This window comes from Portunus trituberculatus, chromosome 46 (genome assembly GCF_017591435.1).
Source record: "Portunus trituberculatus isolate SZX2019 chromosome 46, ASM1759143v1, whole genome shotgun sequence".
In the NCBI taxonomy this organism is placed as follows: Eukaryota; Metazoa; Arthropoda; class Malacostraca; order Decapoda; family Portunidae; genus Portunus; species Portunus trituberculatus.
In genome coordinates, this window is record NC_059300.1 from 1,985,456 (window position 1) to 2,003,319 (window position 17,864).

The following is a 17,864-nucleotide window of genomic DNA, read 5'->3' on the forward strand; positions in this document are numbered from 1 at the left end:
CTCTCTCTATATAATGCAAGATGTGTCGCTGTGAAAAACGAAATACGTGTTCGGTGAATTTGAAACTAAGAAAGTGGAATGGAGACAGAAGGAAGGAATGCGTGATGGCTTGGAGTATAAGAGCGGCGGAGGTGAAATAAGGGTGGAGTTATTGATTTTCCGCCTTTCTGCACAGACTTAAGACCCAGAATGTTGGAAACAGAAGAAAGGAATGCGTGATGGCTTGGAGTATAGGAGCGGCGGAGGTAAAATAAGGATGGAGTTACTGATTTTCCGCCTTTCTGCACAGACTTAAGACCCAGAATGTTGGATACAAAACAAGGAGTAGGAAACAAAGGAAAGTGGACAAAACTCAATGTCAACCACAAAACATGAAGCAACGACCCACTAAGTAGAAGTATCTAATGTCAAACAGTTCACACTAATATGGAAGTCTTTGCTAAAACACCATATAGTACAATGGCACTTAACATTCGTGCATTTTTATGATCTAAATTTTTAATATTTTAAACGCAAAGTGTTTCGTAACTCCTAAATGATTTCTTTGTAATTTACCAAGTATGTTGTATTTACCATGTTTGGAGTCCGACTATCAGTAGACAGTGTTTGTAAAGGATAAAGTAAGACTAGTTTACCATAACCGCACTAGACTTCAGATCGTTTACATGAAAACAGAAACGTAGAGAGGAGTCAAAGGTCATTCATTCTTTCCTTCCAGCCACCACCAGGGAAGAAAACTAAAAGTAATCAGAGAGAGAAACGGATAGCCGATATGCTAAAAACGAACCAAAGCCAAAATAAAAAAAAAATCTTTCGTTCTATAAAGCGATGAACAATTACTTACCAGCATCTGCACACATTTCCTTCCTTACCTTTCTGCATACTTACATATCAGCTCGGCACGAAACTCATAAAGGAACAATTCAACAAACCTGAGACGGTAAAGGTTTGACTCACTCACCTGACGAGACAGGAATACATGCATCACACCAGTAGGAGGGAAGGAAGGAAGGGATGTGAGTGGGTACTTACACAGAGAAGTGGTAGAGAAAACATTTCCATCCCGTGGGTCTTTCCAGAAAGTTGTAGACGCGTCCTTGAAAGGTTGTCTTGACGGTCTTCCTCTCCTTCATGGCATACCGTCCTTCCCAAAGCGTGCGAGCCTCCATCACCGAGGACACGAGGCCGCCTGCAACACCCACACACACAAAACTATCAGGCTAGCGAAGTTCTTTTAATTCACATGCTGACACGATCTCTACATTACATAAAGATTGTTGATACTGTAACTACTTCTAATCAATCAACACCATGACATCCACGGCTGATCAACACACTTCTCCTCCAGAACACTCACGAAAATGATGTCTCTACCACAACATCTGTGATCGACACTGCAGGTCAACCTGATGGTAGCTCCATCTCCTCAGCAAACAAGTACACACGCTTGTAAATGTCCAACACACGAACACCACCGATAACCGGACACAGGAGACTGAACGACATTCACTCTCTCTCTCTCTCTCTTGAACCATTATTTTTAGGTTCGATTATCCTTGAAGTGCTTCGGTCTACTGAAGGCAAGGGGTCGAATCCCAGTCACGGCTTCAGTTCAACATATGCACTGAGGCACCAGCATATAATTGATCTTCCTCTATCCAACCTCTCCCTCCCCACTCTCTCTCTCTCTCTCTTATTAACGTTTGATATAATAGTATATAGAGGACATTGGAAAGATCAACACTCAGGATTTCCTCATTAACTATACAAGCAAAGGGAGCCAAAGATAGACTTCTCTGACGGCATTCCTGAGGCTCGGCTGACTCACACACAGACGCTGAGACGCATGAAACACGTACGAAAACACTTGTTACTCTCACTACAAAACAAGTAGCCAAAGCACACTCACATGTCAGTCTATTAAGTGATATTGTTCCTTTTTTGCTGTATTTGTAAGATGTGATGCCTCTCTTAGTAATGAAGGCGAACAGTAATATTCCAATGAACTCTCCTCTGTGTTACTACGGAAAGTGAGTTCATTCGAATATTATCAATTGTATATTATTGCGTAGAACATTGAAACGCTTTGTAGTGAAGTGCATGTATCTTGACGCAACCAAAGCATTTTAGTATTCTGTTTCGAAACAAACGCTAAGAGTTCACGTTTCGGAAGTCTAAGAGCAAGGATTAAAAGTGGTTACTTGATGCCAGACTTGTTCCTGTCATGGGTGGTCGAAGCAGTAATGAGCTTGTACGCCGCTTCTCTCTCTCTCTCTCTCTCTCTCTGCAGTGTCCTATTGCATTTTCATCTGATACACCATTTATTGGAGCAGATGGTTTTTTTTTTTATGTAGACCACAAGTGAGATGGCTACCGTGTCATTCTTGTGTACTCATTCCATCGTCATTTCTTGTTGTTATTACTTCCCGTTCTCAGGCTCGGAGCGCGCCAGAAATGGTGTTGGACTGATGGCTGTGCTATGATATGGGAAATTCACTGTGAGAGACGATAACGAAATAGTATTAGGAATTGGTTTGTTATGATCATCTGTAGTCTCAAACTGACCTATCGTTACAATAATTCGTCCAGAGATTTACTTCGGAAATTTAGAATGTTCATATAGACGCAAGAGTGAACCAGTACTCTCAATCATTCATCTTTTTCTCTGGTAACTAACGGAACTCCTTGCCTGCTTCAGTATTTCCATCTACATACCTATAACCTGAACTTATTTAAGAGGGAGGTTTCAATACATTCATCTCATTGTTTTGGCTAACTCTGTCGATCCTGTTCATAAGCTGGCATCTCAATGGGACTTTTTATTTAAACTTTTTTGTTGCATTTCGTCAGTTTTCAAAAAAAAAAAAAAAAAAAAAAAACTTGTAATGATTTGCAGTTGTTTTCATTACAGTTTGAATCCAACAGTTAATTTCTCTAATTCCTTTATCAAGTTGCTTTTAATAAATGTGCGCCGCTGAGCAACTTCTGCCGCTAAACACTCGAGCCACCGCCGTCAGGTGGAGCATTTCTCAAGTTTATCGATCTCCCGCGAGGCCTGGCTATCAGATCCTCGATGAGGCAGCAAAGATTCTTAAAGAGAAGCGCACGTAAGGCCCTGAAGGCAACCACCACATCAACACTCCCTCTTAACTGGCATGCAAAAGAATGGACACGATGACAAATCACTTATGATCGATACACACATACGCACACACATACATATTCTTCTACAGTCTACTGTCATGCGTGAGCACTGTACTGTAAAAAATAAAGTAAATAGATAATTAAAAAAAATAATCAGGTCAGATTACTACTCTGCCTGCCTCCCTCGCCTCCTAAACCCACTACAGGAAAAAATCCCCATAACCCTTTGACTTCCTCGGCTGCCTGCCGCTATACTACAATATAAAATGTTATAAAAAAAAAGAGATCACGAAAACACAGAGGAATAAACCTGAGGAAGAAGGAACAGGGGCCACTTGCAGTTACAGAAAAAAAAAAAAAATGAAGCAACAGCAACAGTAAAAGATGTAATCAAACAAGACAGGGGATACGGCAACAGACAACCGTGGAGGCGAGCCAGGCAATTGTGGGCTGGTCCGCCTCCAGCTGGTCGCTCGGCTACTATGGTCCTGTTAATGCATTATGAGGCTCACAATGTTCTCAACAAACATTTATCTATAACATTCCCGGGGCAGACAGAGTGCGCGGGCTGTTCTAGGACTGGTGACGGGGACTAAGCTATTCTCAAGCCGTCAACTTACTCAGAGTAAATATACTTGGGCGCTTTTCTGAAATAAATATAGAAAAACTGCGTTAAATTTTCCTTATTTAAACAACTCTTAAACTCTTAGCCGAATGAACTGTTCATCTTACATTGAGAAATGCCTTACTGTCTTGTTGGTGAGACTGAAGTGAGAATCTACAAGAGTTTACGTTAAGTCTAGAGAAAGAAAATGAGCTTTGATGTAAAGAAAACAGTCATCTATCTAGCAACGGACACTAAGATAACATACACTGTAGAGACGCCGACAATGACACCTTGAAACACGCTAGCTGCGCTCCTGTGTTAACGTTTAGAGCATACTAATACAGAGAAAAAAAAATGACTTCGAATACAATGACTTGTGATAATCAATAGAATACATCACCTGTGGCACTTTAAATTTAGGAGTAAAGATTAAAAGAAGCATTCTATGGACCGCAACAGCAACAGTCTCAAATGGGAGAACGTCGCAGCAGCAGCAGCAGTACAGTAGCGCAGCAGTCTGAGAAGCATTACAAGCGTGCCTCAAGTAGGCAAAATAATAAGGCTGGGCTGAAAATCTCAAAGAAAACGTATACAATGAAAGGGAAACTATAGCGCTTTTACCTGCACGCCCGTTCCTAGAGCTCTCAGGCAGGACAGACGGCGTGTCAGAGAAGGTGACGCCAGGGGAGCTGGGTTTGGGATCCTCTACGCCCAGCACGATGCCTGGGCTACGTTGAGGATTTGGACTCTGCAAGGGCGGGGCGCTGGACTCTTGTGAGCCCGAGGACACCGTTATGGCAGTGATTGCCGCAGCCTCCTTTAAACTGGGGTTCCTCTTCCTTTTGGGAGGCAAGTCTTGTGGAGCTCTGGGGGGAAAGATGTACGGGGAAGTCATACCCAGCGCCCTTGCCTCTTCCCGCCGAGTGAGTCTCCGCCCGCTGCCCTGCCCATCGAAGCTTCCTAGACTGAAGCTCTCCGTCCCAAGGTCAGTGTCATCGCAGTAGTAATAATCCATGTCTGTTTCTATGACGTCCTCCAGACACTCGGCGTTCCGGTCTGCGCGACCAGATGCACTCTCGTCCATATCAAGAGTGCCACCACACCTGCGGAAATCAAACACTAAGGTGAGTTGGCAGCGCTGCAGTGAACAATAGAGACAGTGAATGGTTTGTCCAAGCATCAAGTGAATAAAATAGTTGTTATTACTAGTTTTATATGAGAATAATGTATGAGCTCTGAGCTCGCTCCGTAATGGGGAAGACTGGCTGGGTGACCAGCAGGCGACCGAGGTGAATTACACACACACACACACACACACACACACACACACACGAAGATCGGAAACAATGAGCTCTGAGCTCGTTCCGTAGGGTAACGTCTGGCTGTCTCGTCAGAGACTGCAGCAGATCAAACAGTGAATTACAGTGAATTACACACACACACACACACACACACACACACACACACACTGTAGGAATGGAGTAATACAGAGGTAGCCCAGGCCAACTGCAGCACACTCCGCGCGCGTGTCAACCAGGATGGGGCGCCCCACACGCCTCATTTCCGGTGGTGTTATGAGTAGCCTGAGGACTATCATGAGGCTTCCGGTACCGCGTCCAGGCAGGCGGCGGAAAACTAGGATAACAATAACATATTGTATATTCCAGGCTTCCCGGGGTTCAGTCTCTAAAGTTGTGCTTGCGGTATGGTGTATTCTCCTTAATTCTGCAAACTGACTCCCAAAGACGAGTCACCTTGAGGCTTGGTGGTCTCCAGTGTATTGTCGTATCCCTGTCACCGTCTCAGTTCGTTTTTTAATTCGCCATTGCTTACTTCAGCACTCCATTGGATAGACTTTACTGGTTCCCTCCACACTGGAATGAACCGCCTGAGGATTATGTGTTCGATATAGATCACATCAACCAGAAGTAGTTTTCGTCTTTATAAACAAACAACAATGGGAGAAAGCTCGGTGGGTAAAAGCTGAGTCGGTGACTAGAATGATAAAATGAACTCATCCCTGGAACGAAAACGGAGAGATTGAGGACAGCAGACAAATCGAATTCTCACGCTGCCAAAGGATGGTGGATGACGTCAGGACATATAGCATATTACTTCTGGCGGCTCAGTGTTCGTGCCGCTTCACTGAGTTTGTTGTTTAACACTGGCAGTGGAAACAGTAAGGTGAGTGCAGGTGTGGTCAAGACTGACATGTGCGTAGTGATGGGAGTTTATCGTTATTTTAATTTACACACACACACACACACACACACACACACACACACACACACACACACACACCCGGTAGCTCAGTGATTAGAGCGCTGGCTTCACAAGCCAGAGGACCGGGGTTCGATTCCCCGGACGGGTGGAGATATTTGGGTGTGTCTCCTTTCACGTGTAGCCCCTGTTCACCTAGCAGTGAGTAGGTACGGGATGTAAATCGAGGAGTTGTGACCTTGTTGTCCCGGTGTGTGGTGTGTGCCTGGTCTCAGGCCTATCCGAAGATCGGAAATAATGAGCTCTGAGCTCGTTCCGTAGGGTAACGTCTGGCTGTCTCGTCAGAGACTGCAGCAGATCAAACAGTGAAACACACATACACATACACACGCGCGCGCGCGCACACACATTGATATGTATGCTATGAGAGCTTTCGGTGCTGTGAAGCCGGAATACATGCATCATTCTAGTATATATTAGCCACACAAAAAATTACCGACAGTCATTCAAACGTACAGATATAAGAAGCACTCAACTCTGCTGGTAAACTACGAAAAGAGCAGGAATCACTAGCGGCTCCCAGACACTTAGTCGACTGCCGATCACTTCACAGCAGCTCATTTAGCCAGGCACGAATGATTCTGAACCGGCAATCCGGTGAGATATAAACGATAAAAAATACGACTGGTAAAGTTGTTGTTCCCGGTTTACTTTGGTGTGTGGCATATTAGTCATCTATTGTAACAGCCATAGAGGGAAGTAGAGAAATTATTGGGACATACCTGTTTGAGAATAAATGTATAGACGCAACAAAGGACATTGCATACTTTTGAGTAATAAGAGAAAAGAAAATGAAAAGAGAAGAGATGAAATTCAATATAAAAAAAGTACACTGAATCACTGTGTGAGAATTAACGAAGATGGTCAGTAAGCTTGGGGACCAACTGTCTTGAGTCTCAATTGGATTAGGGACCAACTGACTAGCTGATCACCTGTCTAGAGTATCAATTGACTTGTGGACCAGATGACCTGAGTACCAATCAATTGGGGACCAATTGACTGTAAACCACCACCTACTATTACTACTACTACTACTACTACTACTACTACTACTACTACTACTACTACTACTACTACTACTACTACTACTACTACTGCTGCTGCTGCTACTGCTACTACTACTACTACTTCTACTACTACTGCTGCTGCTGCTGCTGGTGGTGCTGGTGCTGGTGCTGCTGCTGCTGGTGCTGGTGCTGCTACTACTACTACTACTACTACTACTACTACTACTACTACTACTACTGCTGCTGCTGCTGCTGCTGCGAAAAAAAAAAAAAAGCATATCGTATCTTCCTCTATATTGTTTTCAGACTAAAGGACCGTTTCCACCAATCAATGCTGTGTACTCCTCGGTCACGTGTCACTGGAAACACATGCATCATCCTTCCTCCGTGCCTCTACTCCCTGTCCTCTTCGTCCCCAACCTACCCTGCCCTCACGAACTGATTGATTGGAGGGCGGGAGCAGAGGAACTCAGGTAACAGGTGATGCTGAGAAACTTGACAGGTGCTCTAGTCTTCAATATATTTGACATGTACTCTAGATGTAAATCCGTTCGCTTGATCTGTGCTAATGAAGAAGGTTGTGTTGTCATTTTGTTGATTAGTACCGCTCCATTTGCAACGGAAGTAATGTAATGTGTGTGAGGAAAGAAATGAAAACAAAAATGGGAACACCAAATACTTCTTGTTTTTTTGGTTGAATACTGATTAAAGTTGCAGGTAATAAAAAAAAATTACGCAAAGCAAAAAAAAGTTGTGAAAAAAGACACTAAAAAATAAAAGAGAAATGAAATATGAGGGAAGCCACGAAGTGGAATAAAGTATTAGATAAAATAAATGTGTATTAGAGACAGAAGAACGATAATATGTTGAGGTCGATGAAAGAAAATAAAGGGCAAAACAGAGAAGAACGGACATGCAAGCACTCAGGAAACTGAAAAATGGTGAAAGTAAGAGAAAATGAGAAGAGAAAATTAAGTCCGGCTGATGGTGAATTGAGAAAGATAAATAACTCCAGATAGAAGAAAGAAGGGAGAAGGAGGAGGAGGAGGAGGAGGAGGAGGAGGAAGAAGATTATAAGTATAGCAGGTAACATTTTGTCATATAAATGATTATATATATATATATATATATATATATATATATATATATATATATATATATATATATATATATATATATATATATATATATATGGGCAGGAGATTCTCTCTCAATATATATATATATTGAAAGTGATATATAGTTCGGCATTAATGATTTTGCTTAAGATATTTTCTTCATATCTTCAGTGTTTTTTCTTTATTTTTTCAATGTGGTGATGGCTTCGCCATAGCTAGCCATTCCTACTAGATCCGGATTTCGGGTCTCTCTAGCAGCAATGGCTAGCCATGGCGAAGCCATCACCACATTGAAAAAACAAGAAAAAACATTCTTAAGATATAAAGAAAATATCTTAAGGAAATTCACTAATGCCGAACTGGCCATCACTTTCAACGAAATATATATATATATATATATATATATATATATATATATATATATATATATATATATATATATATATATATATATATATATATATATATACAAATGGTGTAGTGGATAAGGTGGTGAGCATGCGATCAGGCAGACGTTCATACATATACCATATACCGCCTCAAAACTTTATCATTTGTAGAGTGGCTTAAAGTTACCTACATGTCACCATGATACCCAGATCTTATGTGCCTTATACCAAAGACGTGCTTGGGTGGTGATAAGGGCCCTAATATGGGTACCCCCTATAAATGAAATTGCCTGCGCCAGTAATGGGTGAAGCTGAACAGCGCTTCCCATACTCCTTAAGTATACCTACAGCCGTTATAGGCCATAACATTATATATATATATATATATATATATATATATATATATATATATATATATATATATATATATATATATATATATATATATATATATCACAGGGAGCAGGATGAAGAGGACCTTCAACTTCTATTTTGCAGTAAAAAGCTAACTTCCAGTGGCAAAGTTACGGATTTTATGTGAGACGGTGTCAATGTGCATGAGTGAACCATGTAGTGTAGTCTGTTAATATAAAACGCTTCACTGGTGCAAATTTTAGAAATCATGACTTTACTATGATTTCGCCAAGGGACATTCAGCGTAAATATATCCCGCTGATCATTTCATTCTGTGAAGCCGTCATCTTCGACATTGACGAACTACCAATGTGTGTGTGTGTGTGTGTGTGTGTGGACGTCAAACAGGGTCGGGCGGGGTCTAGTTAGGTGGACTCGGCGCGCACGCACGCACGCACGCACGCACGCACGTACGCACGCACGCTAACATACACACACACACACACACACACACACACACACACACACACACACACACACACACACACCTGCTAAATTTTGGAACACAAGTCTTTGAGGCAGCACAAGGGACTTTCCATTATATAAACAAAATTTTTAGAATTTAGTGACCTATCCGTTATATGCAACAATAGATGCTATGAAAATAAACAATATTTTCTCCACGTCGCTGCCTTTGTTGGTCTGTACAGCACATCAATTTCCGGGACATTTCTCGCTTGTTCCTAAAGCCGCCGTCTCCTAGCGGGATTGAGTTGTTTGCTGGATATTCTTGAAAAGCGTTAGAAACAAAGCAGCGCATAGCATTTTCAAATAATAGAACACTGACCATTTATGTTGAAGGTTCGGTAAATAAAATGAGTCTTCGTATCATACTGCCGTGAATGAACAAATAAACTTTATTCTTGACAAAAATCTATAAGACTAACGGCATTTTTTACTTCTACACAAATATTTGCATCAATCTATTCTATTTGCCTAAGGAATATTTTCTTTATGCTTTGCACCTAAAGCGTATGTAATAAAGAAGATTCGGCTATCCACATCTACATCAGTATATCTTAAAAATACGCATCTGTACAGTATTGTCTAAACATCTGATGCATTGATGGATAATGAATTCCTAATGCCAACATCACCTGTGCAGAGCAGCGCACTGAAAGATTATGTGTAATGTTAGACATTTATTATTTACTGTACCGCGGTCTAGTCTAGGATGAAGTAAAGCATTTATATACACCTTTTTTTTTTTTTTTTAACATCGTCGCTTAAGATGTATTCCAGTCAGGTGTACAGACCGACAGATTCTTTGGAAATATTACCTCTGATAGAGGAAGGAAAAAACATTTACTGTTGAAAAAAACAAACAAAACATGGTTTGTGTTCATAAAGTATATATCTGTAATTATTACACAGTCAACTTATGGTGAAGCGAGCTTCTAACCTTTTGTTTCTCTTTATAATTACGAATTCTAATGCATATTCAGTAAAATTAATTTGCCAAAACGTTAATCAGTTTATATGTTGATGTATTGAGAAAATAGCACGTTGTATGTTTTTCAAAAGTATCAAACATTAAAATTCGTACCTCCATTTATTGCATTTGAACTTTTCCACTTATCCATATATATTTGCACTTATCAAAAAGTATTTCCTCTACACAAGCAATAGACACAGTGTTTTACTAAATATTTACTAGAAGCCATGATTTCCATCTGAATATTTACCCCCCAAAAAAATTAACAACAATATATGTACGTTAACAAAACGTGGAAACTCGTGTTAACATGAAAACATTTGAGAATTACAAGTTAATTGAAAGTCAACTGCGTTTCTCGTGTCGCATTTGCATGCAAACATTTAATAACAATAAAAAAAATATTCCAATGCCGTTAAAGTTAGGACACAAGGTTAGTTTTTCTCTTTTTCATCGGATCATTGACATAAATGGAAAAAATATCAATAGAGTAATGATCCTATAATCGTACGGTTTATATACTACAAGTATTTCTATATTTTGTGTTGTTCTATATATATATATATATATATATATATATATATATATATATATATATATATATATATATATATATATATATATATATATCGTGTAAGAAGGGAAATGTGGCCAAGCAAAACATAAAACGAAAAAAAAAGGCCCAAAAGTTGCCATTTCTTATGCAGGTCCGAAAGAGTTAGCCAAAAAGAAGGGATAAATGTCTTGAAATCTCCATCTTAAATGAAGTCAAGTCGTATTAAATTCGATATACAGACTCTGGACTTTCATAGTTTACAATAGAAAGGTATGAATGACTGAGATTGCTGATTGCCTCTTACATTAGAAAGTTCGAGAGTGGGGATAAGAGGAAAAAGAAAGCCTTGTGCAGCGAGGCCGCAGGAAGAGAAGAGGTATGCAGTTAGCAAGATCAGAAGAGCAATCATCATTAAAAAAGTGTTAGAAGATAGCAAGAGATGCAATTTTCCGGTGATGAGAAAGAGGCTGAAGACAGTCAGTCAGAGGAGAGGAGTTAATAAGACGAAAAGCTTTTGATTCTGCTCTATTTAATAAAACTGTGTGATTTGAACCTACCCACATTCCCCATACATGCTCCATAAACTTCATTAAAGCTGTTTCAGCAAGAGAAAAGATGTGAAGTTTCCAGTTTATATTGTAAGTGAAGGACAGACCGATGATATATTCAGTGTAGACGAAGGGGACAATTTAGTGTCATTGAAGAATACGGGATAGTTGTATGGAAGGTTGTGTCGAATTGATAAATAAAAGGAATTGAGCTTTTGAGGCATTAAACAAAAGCAAAATTAATGAATTTGTGTGATTGAACAGTGTCTTACAACACTCAAAAGATAATTTTATGAAGTTTATGAAGTTTATAAGTTTGGGAAAGTATTGCTTATAGTGAAAATGTTCAGACATTTTGTCGACATACAATTAAGAATATTAAAAACTGTTATGTATGCGCTAATCTGTCAATCACCAGAAACTACTTATACCTTTAATTATCCATATATATATATATATATATATATATATATATATATATATATATATATATATATATATATATATATATATATATATATATATATATAGATAGATAGATATATATATATATATATATATATATATATATATATATATATATATATATATATATATATATATATATATATATATATATATATATATATATATATATATATATATATATATATATATATATATATATATATATATATATATATATATATATATATATATATATATATATATATATATATATATATATATATATATATATATATATATATATATAGATAGATAGATAGATAGATAGATAGATAGATAGATAGATAGATAGATATATATATATATATATATATATATATATATATATATATATATATATATATATATATATATATATATATATATATATATATATATATATATATATATATATATATATATATATATATATATATATATATATATATATATATATATATATATATATATATATATATATATATATATATATATATATATATATATATATATATATATATATATATATATATATATATATATATATATATATATATATATATATATATATATATATATATATATATATATATATATATATATATATATATATATATATATATATATATATATATATATATATATATATATATATATATATATATATATATATATATATATATATATATATATATATATATATATATATATATATATATATATATATATATATATATATATATATATATATATATATATATATATATATATATATATATATATATATATATATATATATATATATATATATATATATATATATATATATATATATATATATATATATATATATATATATATATATATATATATATATATATATATATTACACTCATGGGAATTACTGTGGCTGCATTTTCTAACTCATTTGTTAAATATCAATTTCATTAAGTATAACGGGTAAGGATAAAAAATAACTTGACATTTTTTTATATTGCGCCTTGCAATAATGTCGTACAATTAATGTCATTATTCTATTCCCAGAGTGAAAATCGTCTGTGTTTTTAAAATCGAATATAATAAATATATTTTATGTATTGTTGAGACCGATATACCGAGTGGTGACGTGACTGTTTGCTTCACCAATAACGTTCCCTAAAGCGAGCAGAACAGTTTTGACGGGGAAGTACAGGCAGGAAAGGCAACTAGGTGTTTCTCTTCTTTTCATGTCACTTCTTGATTCTTCATTCGATAACCTTACCTCTCTTTGTAATTTGCCTCCTTCTTATAATGATTTTAATATTTTCTAGAAAGAGAAGTCAGTACACCTATATGACTAGTAAGCTATATTTTCTATGACTCGTAATTAAAGGGTATTTTCTTTTGTGCACCTGACCAGTCCCTCTCGCCTATAAAAAAGGAAATCGGAGTGGAGGCGAGACACACTGTTACTGATCATCTGCCGCTGTGGTCAGGCAGTATATTCTGTGGCAAGGCAGGCGTGAGCTTCACTTTAGATAATGAAACTGTCTTTTGTTGGTGGCGATGGATGATTGACATATTCTTTGATATACCGAGTGAAAGTCACACAGACGAACATGCGAGCAGAAACACACACACACACACACACACACACACACACACACACACACACACACACACACACACACACACACACACACACACACACACACACACACACACACACACACACACACACACACACACACACACACACACACACACATTTTGATTTTACGAAGAATTTGCATCATCAATATTAACTAAATCAAACACAGAGTATTTTTGCTTCCTTTCCCGTCAGCGTGTGGCATACATCCTTACTGGTATATTGAAATAAACAAAATGTAATGATATACAATACTGCTGCTGTTGATGATGATTACAATACTACTACATCAATAACAATAACAACAACAACTACTACTACTATTACTACTGTTACTATTATTACAACAGCATCTACTACTACTACTACTACTACTACTACTACTACTACTACTACTACTACTACTACTACTACTACTACTACTACTACCACTATTACTACTACTAACAATAATAATAAAATAAGTGAAGAAAACTCATCGAAAGACGAGTCTCGGGGCGGGAAAGGAAAGGCTGGAAGGTGCGAGAAGACAAAGAGCGACGAGGAAAGGTCTGTCTGCCGGAGTGACGTCTGCCTGTGATAAGATAGAAAAGCTGCCCCTTACGAAACACCCTTCACTACCCTCTACCCTCCTCCGCTCCCTCTCCACCATTCACTACTTCTTCTGCACACTCCTCCACTTCCTCTCTACTCTCCTTTACTTCGTCGCCAAGCCAAACTCTCTCCACTGCCTTTCTTATTGTTTCTCAGCGACAGGAACTGAATATCAAGTGTTCTTGACTTCAGGGCATATGGAAGAGAGAGAGAGAGAGAGAGAGAGAGAGAGAGAGAGAGAGAGAGAGAGAGAGAGAGAGAGAGAGAGAATATGTGCGTGCGTTTGTGTGTGTATGTGTGCAATTAGTTCCTCCAAGTAAACTATGCCAGAACGATACTTGTGTAATGGGGAGCAAATTCCAATCCTCTCTCTCTCTCTCTCTCTCTCTCTCTCTCTCTCTCTCTCTCTCTCTCTTATAAATCGCCCCCTGCCCTCGTCCGTCACGCCGCGTCAGGTCATCAACCTCCATCACACGCAGGTGAAAATTCCCTTCCTGTGTGTGCGGTGCTTTATGTTCCCACCTCACCACATATTACCGGGTGTTCTGACGGGGAAGAGAGAGAGAGAGAGAGAGAGAGAGAGAGAGAGAGAGAGAGAGAGAGAGAGAGAGAGAGAGAGAGATAGTGAAACCCAGGAGGTATTATACGTAGAATTTCACTAAAACCAGACCTCGGAATTAATTTGTCCTTCGATGATCTTATTTTTATTAATCTCACTGAAGCATGACGAAAGGAAGTCAATGAAGCTAAGGAAACGAGTTATTCTGTAAATTTGTGGAAGTAAACAATTAGAAAATCATGGCCTATAGATTTTTTTTTTTCATTTTAAGATCTTCCGTAATTCATTTTTTTTTTTTTTAACCTACTTAAATATGTTGCGTTAATTGTAGCGTTATATTAGTATGATTCATTGCGTGCACTCTAATGCTGCTTGTGTGCTTATATCAGGTTTTATTTCTGCCGCTCCCTCTTCACCCCCTTACCTACACCCTTCTCTCCCCCCGCACACCTACGTAAATGGCTACTTTCATAAACAAACATATCAATCGAATGAACTAACGAGTGCGCAAATACACACATCTAAACTCAGGTATGAACACACTAACTATTCGGTGGACACACACACACACACACACACACACACACACACACACACACACACACACACACACACACCCTCGCGTAGTGTAGTGGTTAGCACGCTCGACTCACAATCGAGGCAAATGGGCAAACCTCTTAATGTGTGTCCCCTGTTCACCTAGCAGTAAATAGGTGCGGGATGTAACTCGAGGGGTTGTGGCCTCGCTTTCCCGGTGTGTGGAGTGTGTTGTGGTCTCAGTCCTATCCGAAGATCGGTCTATGAGTTCTGAGCTCGCCCCGTAATGGGGAAAACTGGCTGGATGACCAGCAGACGACCGAGGTGAATTACACACACACACACACACACACACACACACACACACACACACACACACACACACACACACACACACACGCACACACACACAAACTCACTTTCTTCTTCTATCAAGTCGACATAACCTTTCAGACAACTATCTCCTCTTCTTCAATGACACTGAACTGTTTCCCTCTCCTACACTGAATATCCTCAGTCTGTCCTTTACTGATAATCTTAACTGGAAACTTCACATCTCATCTCTTGCTTAAATAGCTTCTTTGAAGTTGGGCGTTCTGAGGTGTCTCCGCCAGCTTTCCTCGTCCCTACAACTGCTAACTCTGTACAAGGGTACAAGGGCCTAATTCGTCAGTGTACATTTCGCAAGTACGGGGAGAAGGGTCCACTCACACAGTTTTATTTCATACACTGGAATCAAAAGCTTTTCGTCTCATCAACTCCCCTCCTCTGACTGGCTGTCTTCAGCCTCTTTTTCACCGCTGAAATGTTGCATCTCTTTCTATCTTTTATCGCTATTTTCATTTTAACTGCTCTACTGATCTTGCTAACAGCATGCCACCCCTCCTCCTTCTGCCTCATTGCACAAGGCTTTCCTCTTCCTCTCATCCCTTTACTGTCCAACTTTCTAATACAAGAGTTAACCAGTATTCTCAGTCATTCATACATTTCTCTGGTAAACTCTGGAACTCCTTGCCTGTTTCTGTATTTCCATCATCCTACGACTTGAGTTCTTTACAAAGGGAGGTTTCAAGACATTTGTCCCTGTCTTTCGGCTAATTCTCTACCAACTTTTAGGGAACTTGCATTTAAAGTTGACCTTTTTTTTATTTTCTGTTGCCCTTGGCTAGTTTCCCTCTTGCATAAAGAACAAACACACACTAAAAAAAAGGAAAACAAAAGAAATAGCAAAGACACCGGAAGAGAAAGATTGCTCACCTTCTCTTAAGTCGCCTGAGGATTATGAGAAAGTGAGGTAAAGGGGAAGTGGATTAGGAGAGGTGAGTTTCCCTTCGGTCCTCATACCTTTGTCTTCCTCTCTGGTTGATCCAAGGGGTGTCTTTGCTTCACATATTGGAAACACAACACGGGGCTTCATCTTTACTCTTGACAGATACTCTCCGCTAACAAGGAAGCAGTGCATAAGCCGATATGATGGTTGTGATGGTCAACAAAGAGAGAGAGAGAGAGAGAGAGAGAGAGAGAGAGAGAGAGAGAGAGAGAGAGAGAGAGAGAGAGAGAGAGAGAGAGAGAGAGAGAGAGAGAGAGAGAGAGAGAGAGAGAGAGAGAGAGAGAGAGAGAGAGAGAGAGAGAGAGAGAGAGAGAGAGAGAGAGAGAGAGAGAGAGAGAGAGAGAGAGAGAGAGAGAGAGAGAGAGAGTCGCTGATATGGGTAGACGTCCACCTCATCTCCCCAGGAAACAGACTGCTCTGTCACTGATGTCCATGTGACGCCTGGAAAAGTTGAGCAACTGTTGAGGGAGGTAGAGGAGAGCAAAGCCACCGGCTCGGACGACGTCAGCCCGTGGCTCCTCAAACGCTGCGCCAGCGAGCTGTCAGGTCCCCTCACCAGCGTGTTCGAGTCCTGCCTGAGGGAAAACAGGTGGCCCTCTATATGGAAGGAGGCGAGGGTGGTGCCAGCGTACAAAAAGAACTCGAAGTCTGAGCCCAGCAACTACAGACCCATCTCGCTGCTCTCCGTGGTGGGCAAGTTGCTGGAGCAGGTGGTGGCAGGTGTCATATGCCAGCACCTGAGTGAACACCGCCTCCCCTCAGACAGGCAGTTTGGCTTCAGGCCTGGCCGCTCAACAGCGGACCTCCTCACCCTCCTCTCTCAAGGCTGGCAGGATGCCCTGGATGAAGGCCTGGATACCCTTGTGGTGGCCCTGGACATTGCTGGGGCTTTTGATAGGGTCTGGCACGCGGGGCTTGTGCAAAAGCTGCGCGCCAAGGGTATCCAGGGCAACCTCCTTGCGCTACTCGAGGACTACCTGCAAGGGAGAACCCTCAGAGTAGTCATCAACGGGCAGACATCCCAGATGTCACCTATACAGGCCTCAGTTCCACAGGGATCAGTGTTAGGCCCTATCCTGTGGAATACACATATATATAGATGACCTCCTGCAGCAAATACCATCACTCCTTGCTTACGCCGACGGCTGCAGTTTCTCCCGCTCCTACTGCCCCTCTGACAGTCAGCGAGCTGTCAAAGAAATTAGCAGGCAGCTCAGGACGGTGACGGAG

At 39.6% G+C, this 17,864-nt stretch overlaps 1 protein-coding gene across 3 annotated transcripts in view; it reads right to left on the reverse strand.

Moving 5' to 3' along the window:
* Positions 1-1,010: 1,010 nt before the first annotated feature.
* Positions 1,011-17,864, reverse strand: part of LOC123520227 (potassium voltage-gated channel subfamily KQT member 1-like) — a 357,021-nt gene continuing 340,167 nt past the window's right edge. For 2 of the 3 annotated variants that reach the window (XM_045282332.1, XM_045282333.1), the window contains 2 exons: positions 4,373-4,854; positions 1,011-1,189 (listed from right to left, as the gene is read on the reverse strand). In XM_045282332.1, coding sequence (XP_045138267.1) covers positions 1,029-1,189; positions 4,373-4,835 — 624 coding nt within the window. In that variant the 5' untranslated portion in view covers positions 4,836-4,854 and the 3' untranslated portion in view covers positions 1,011-1,028. Of the gene's footprint in view, positions 1,190-1,357; positions 1,493-4,372; positions 4,855-17,864 lie in introns of those variants that run through there. The other variant, XR_006679200.1, reaches the window with a different exon arrangement.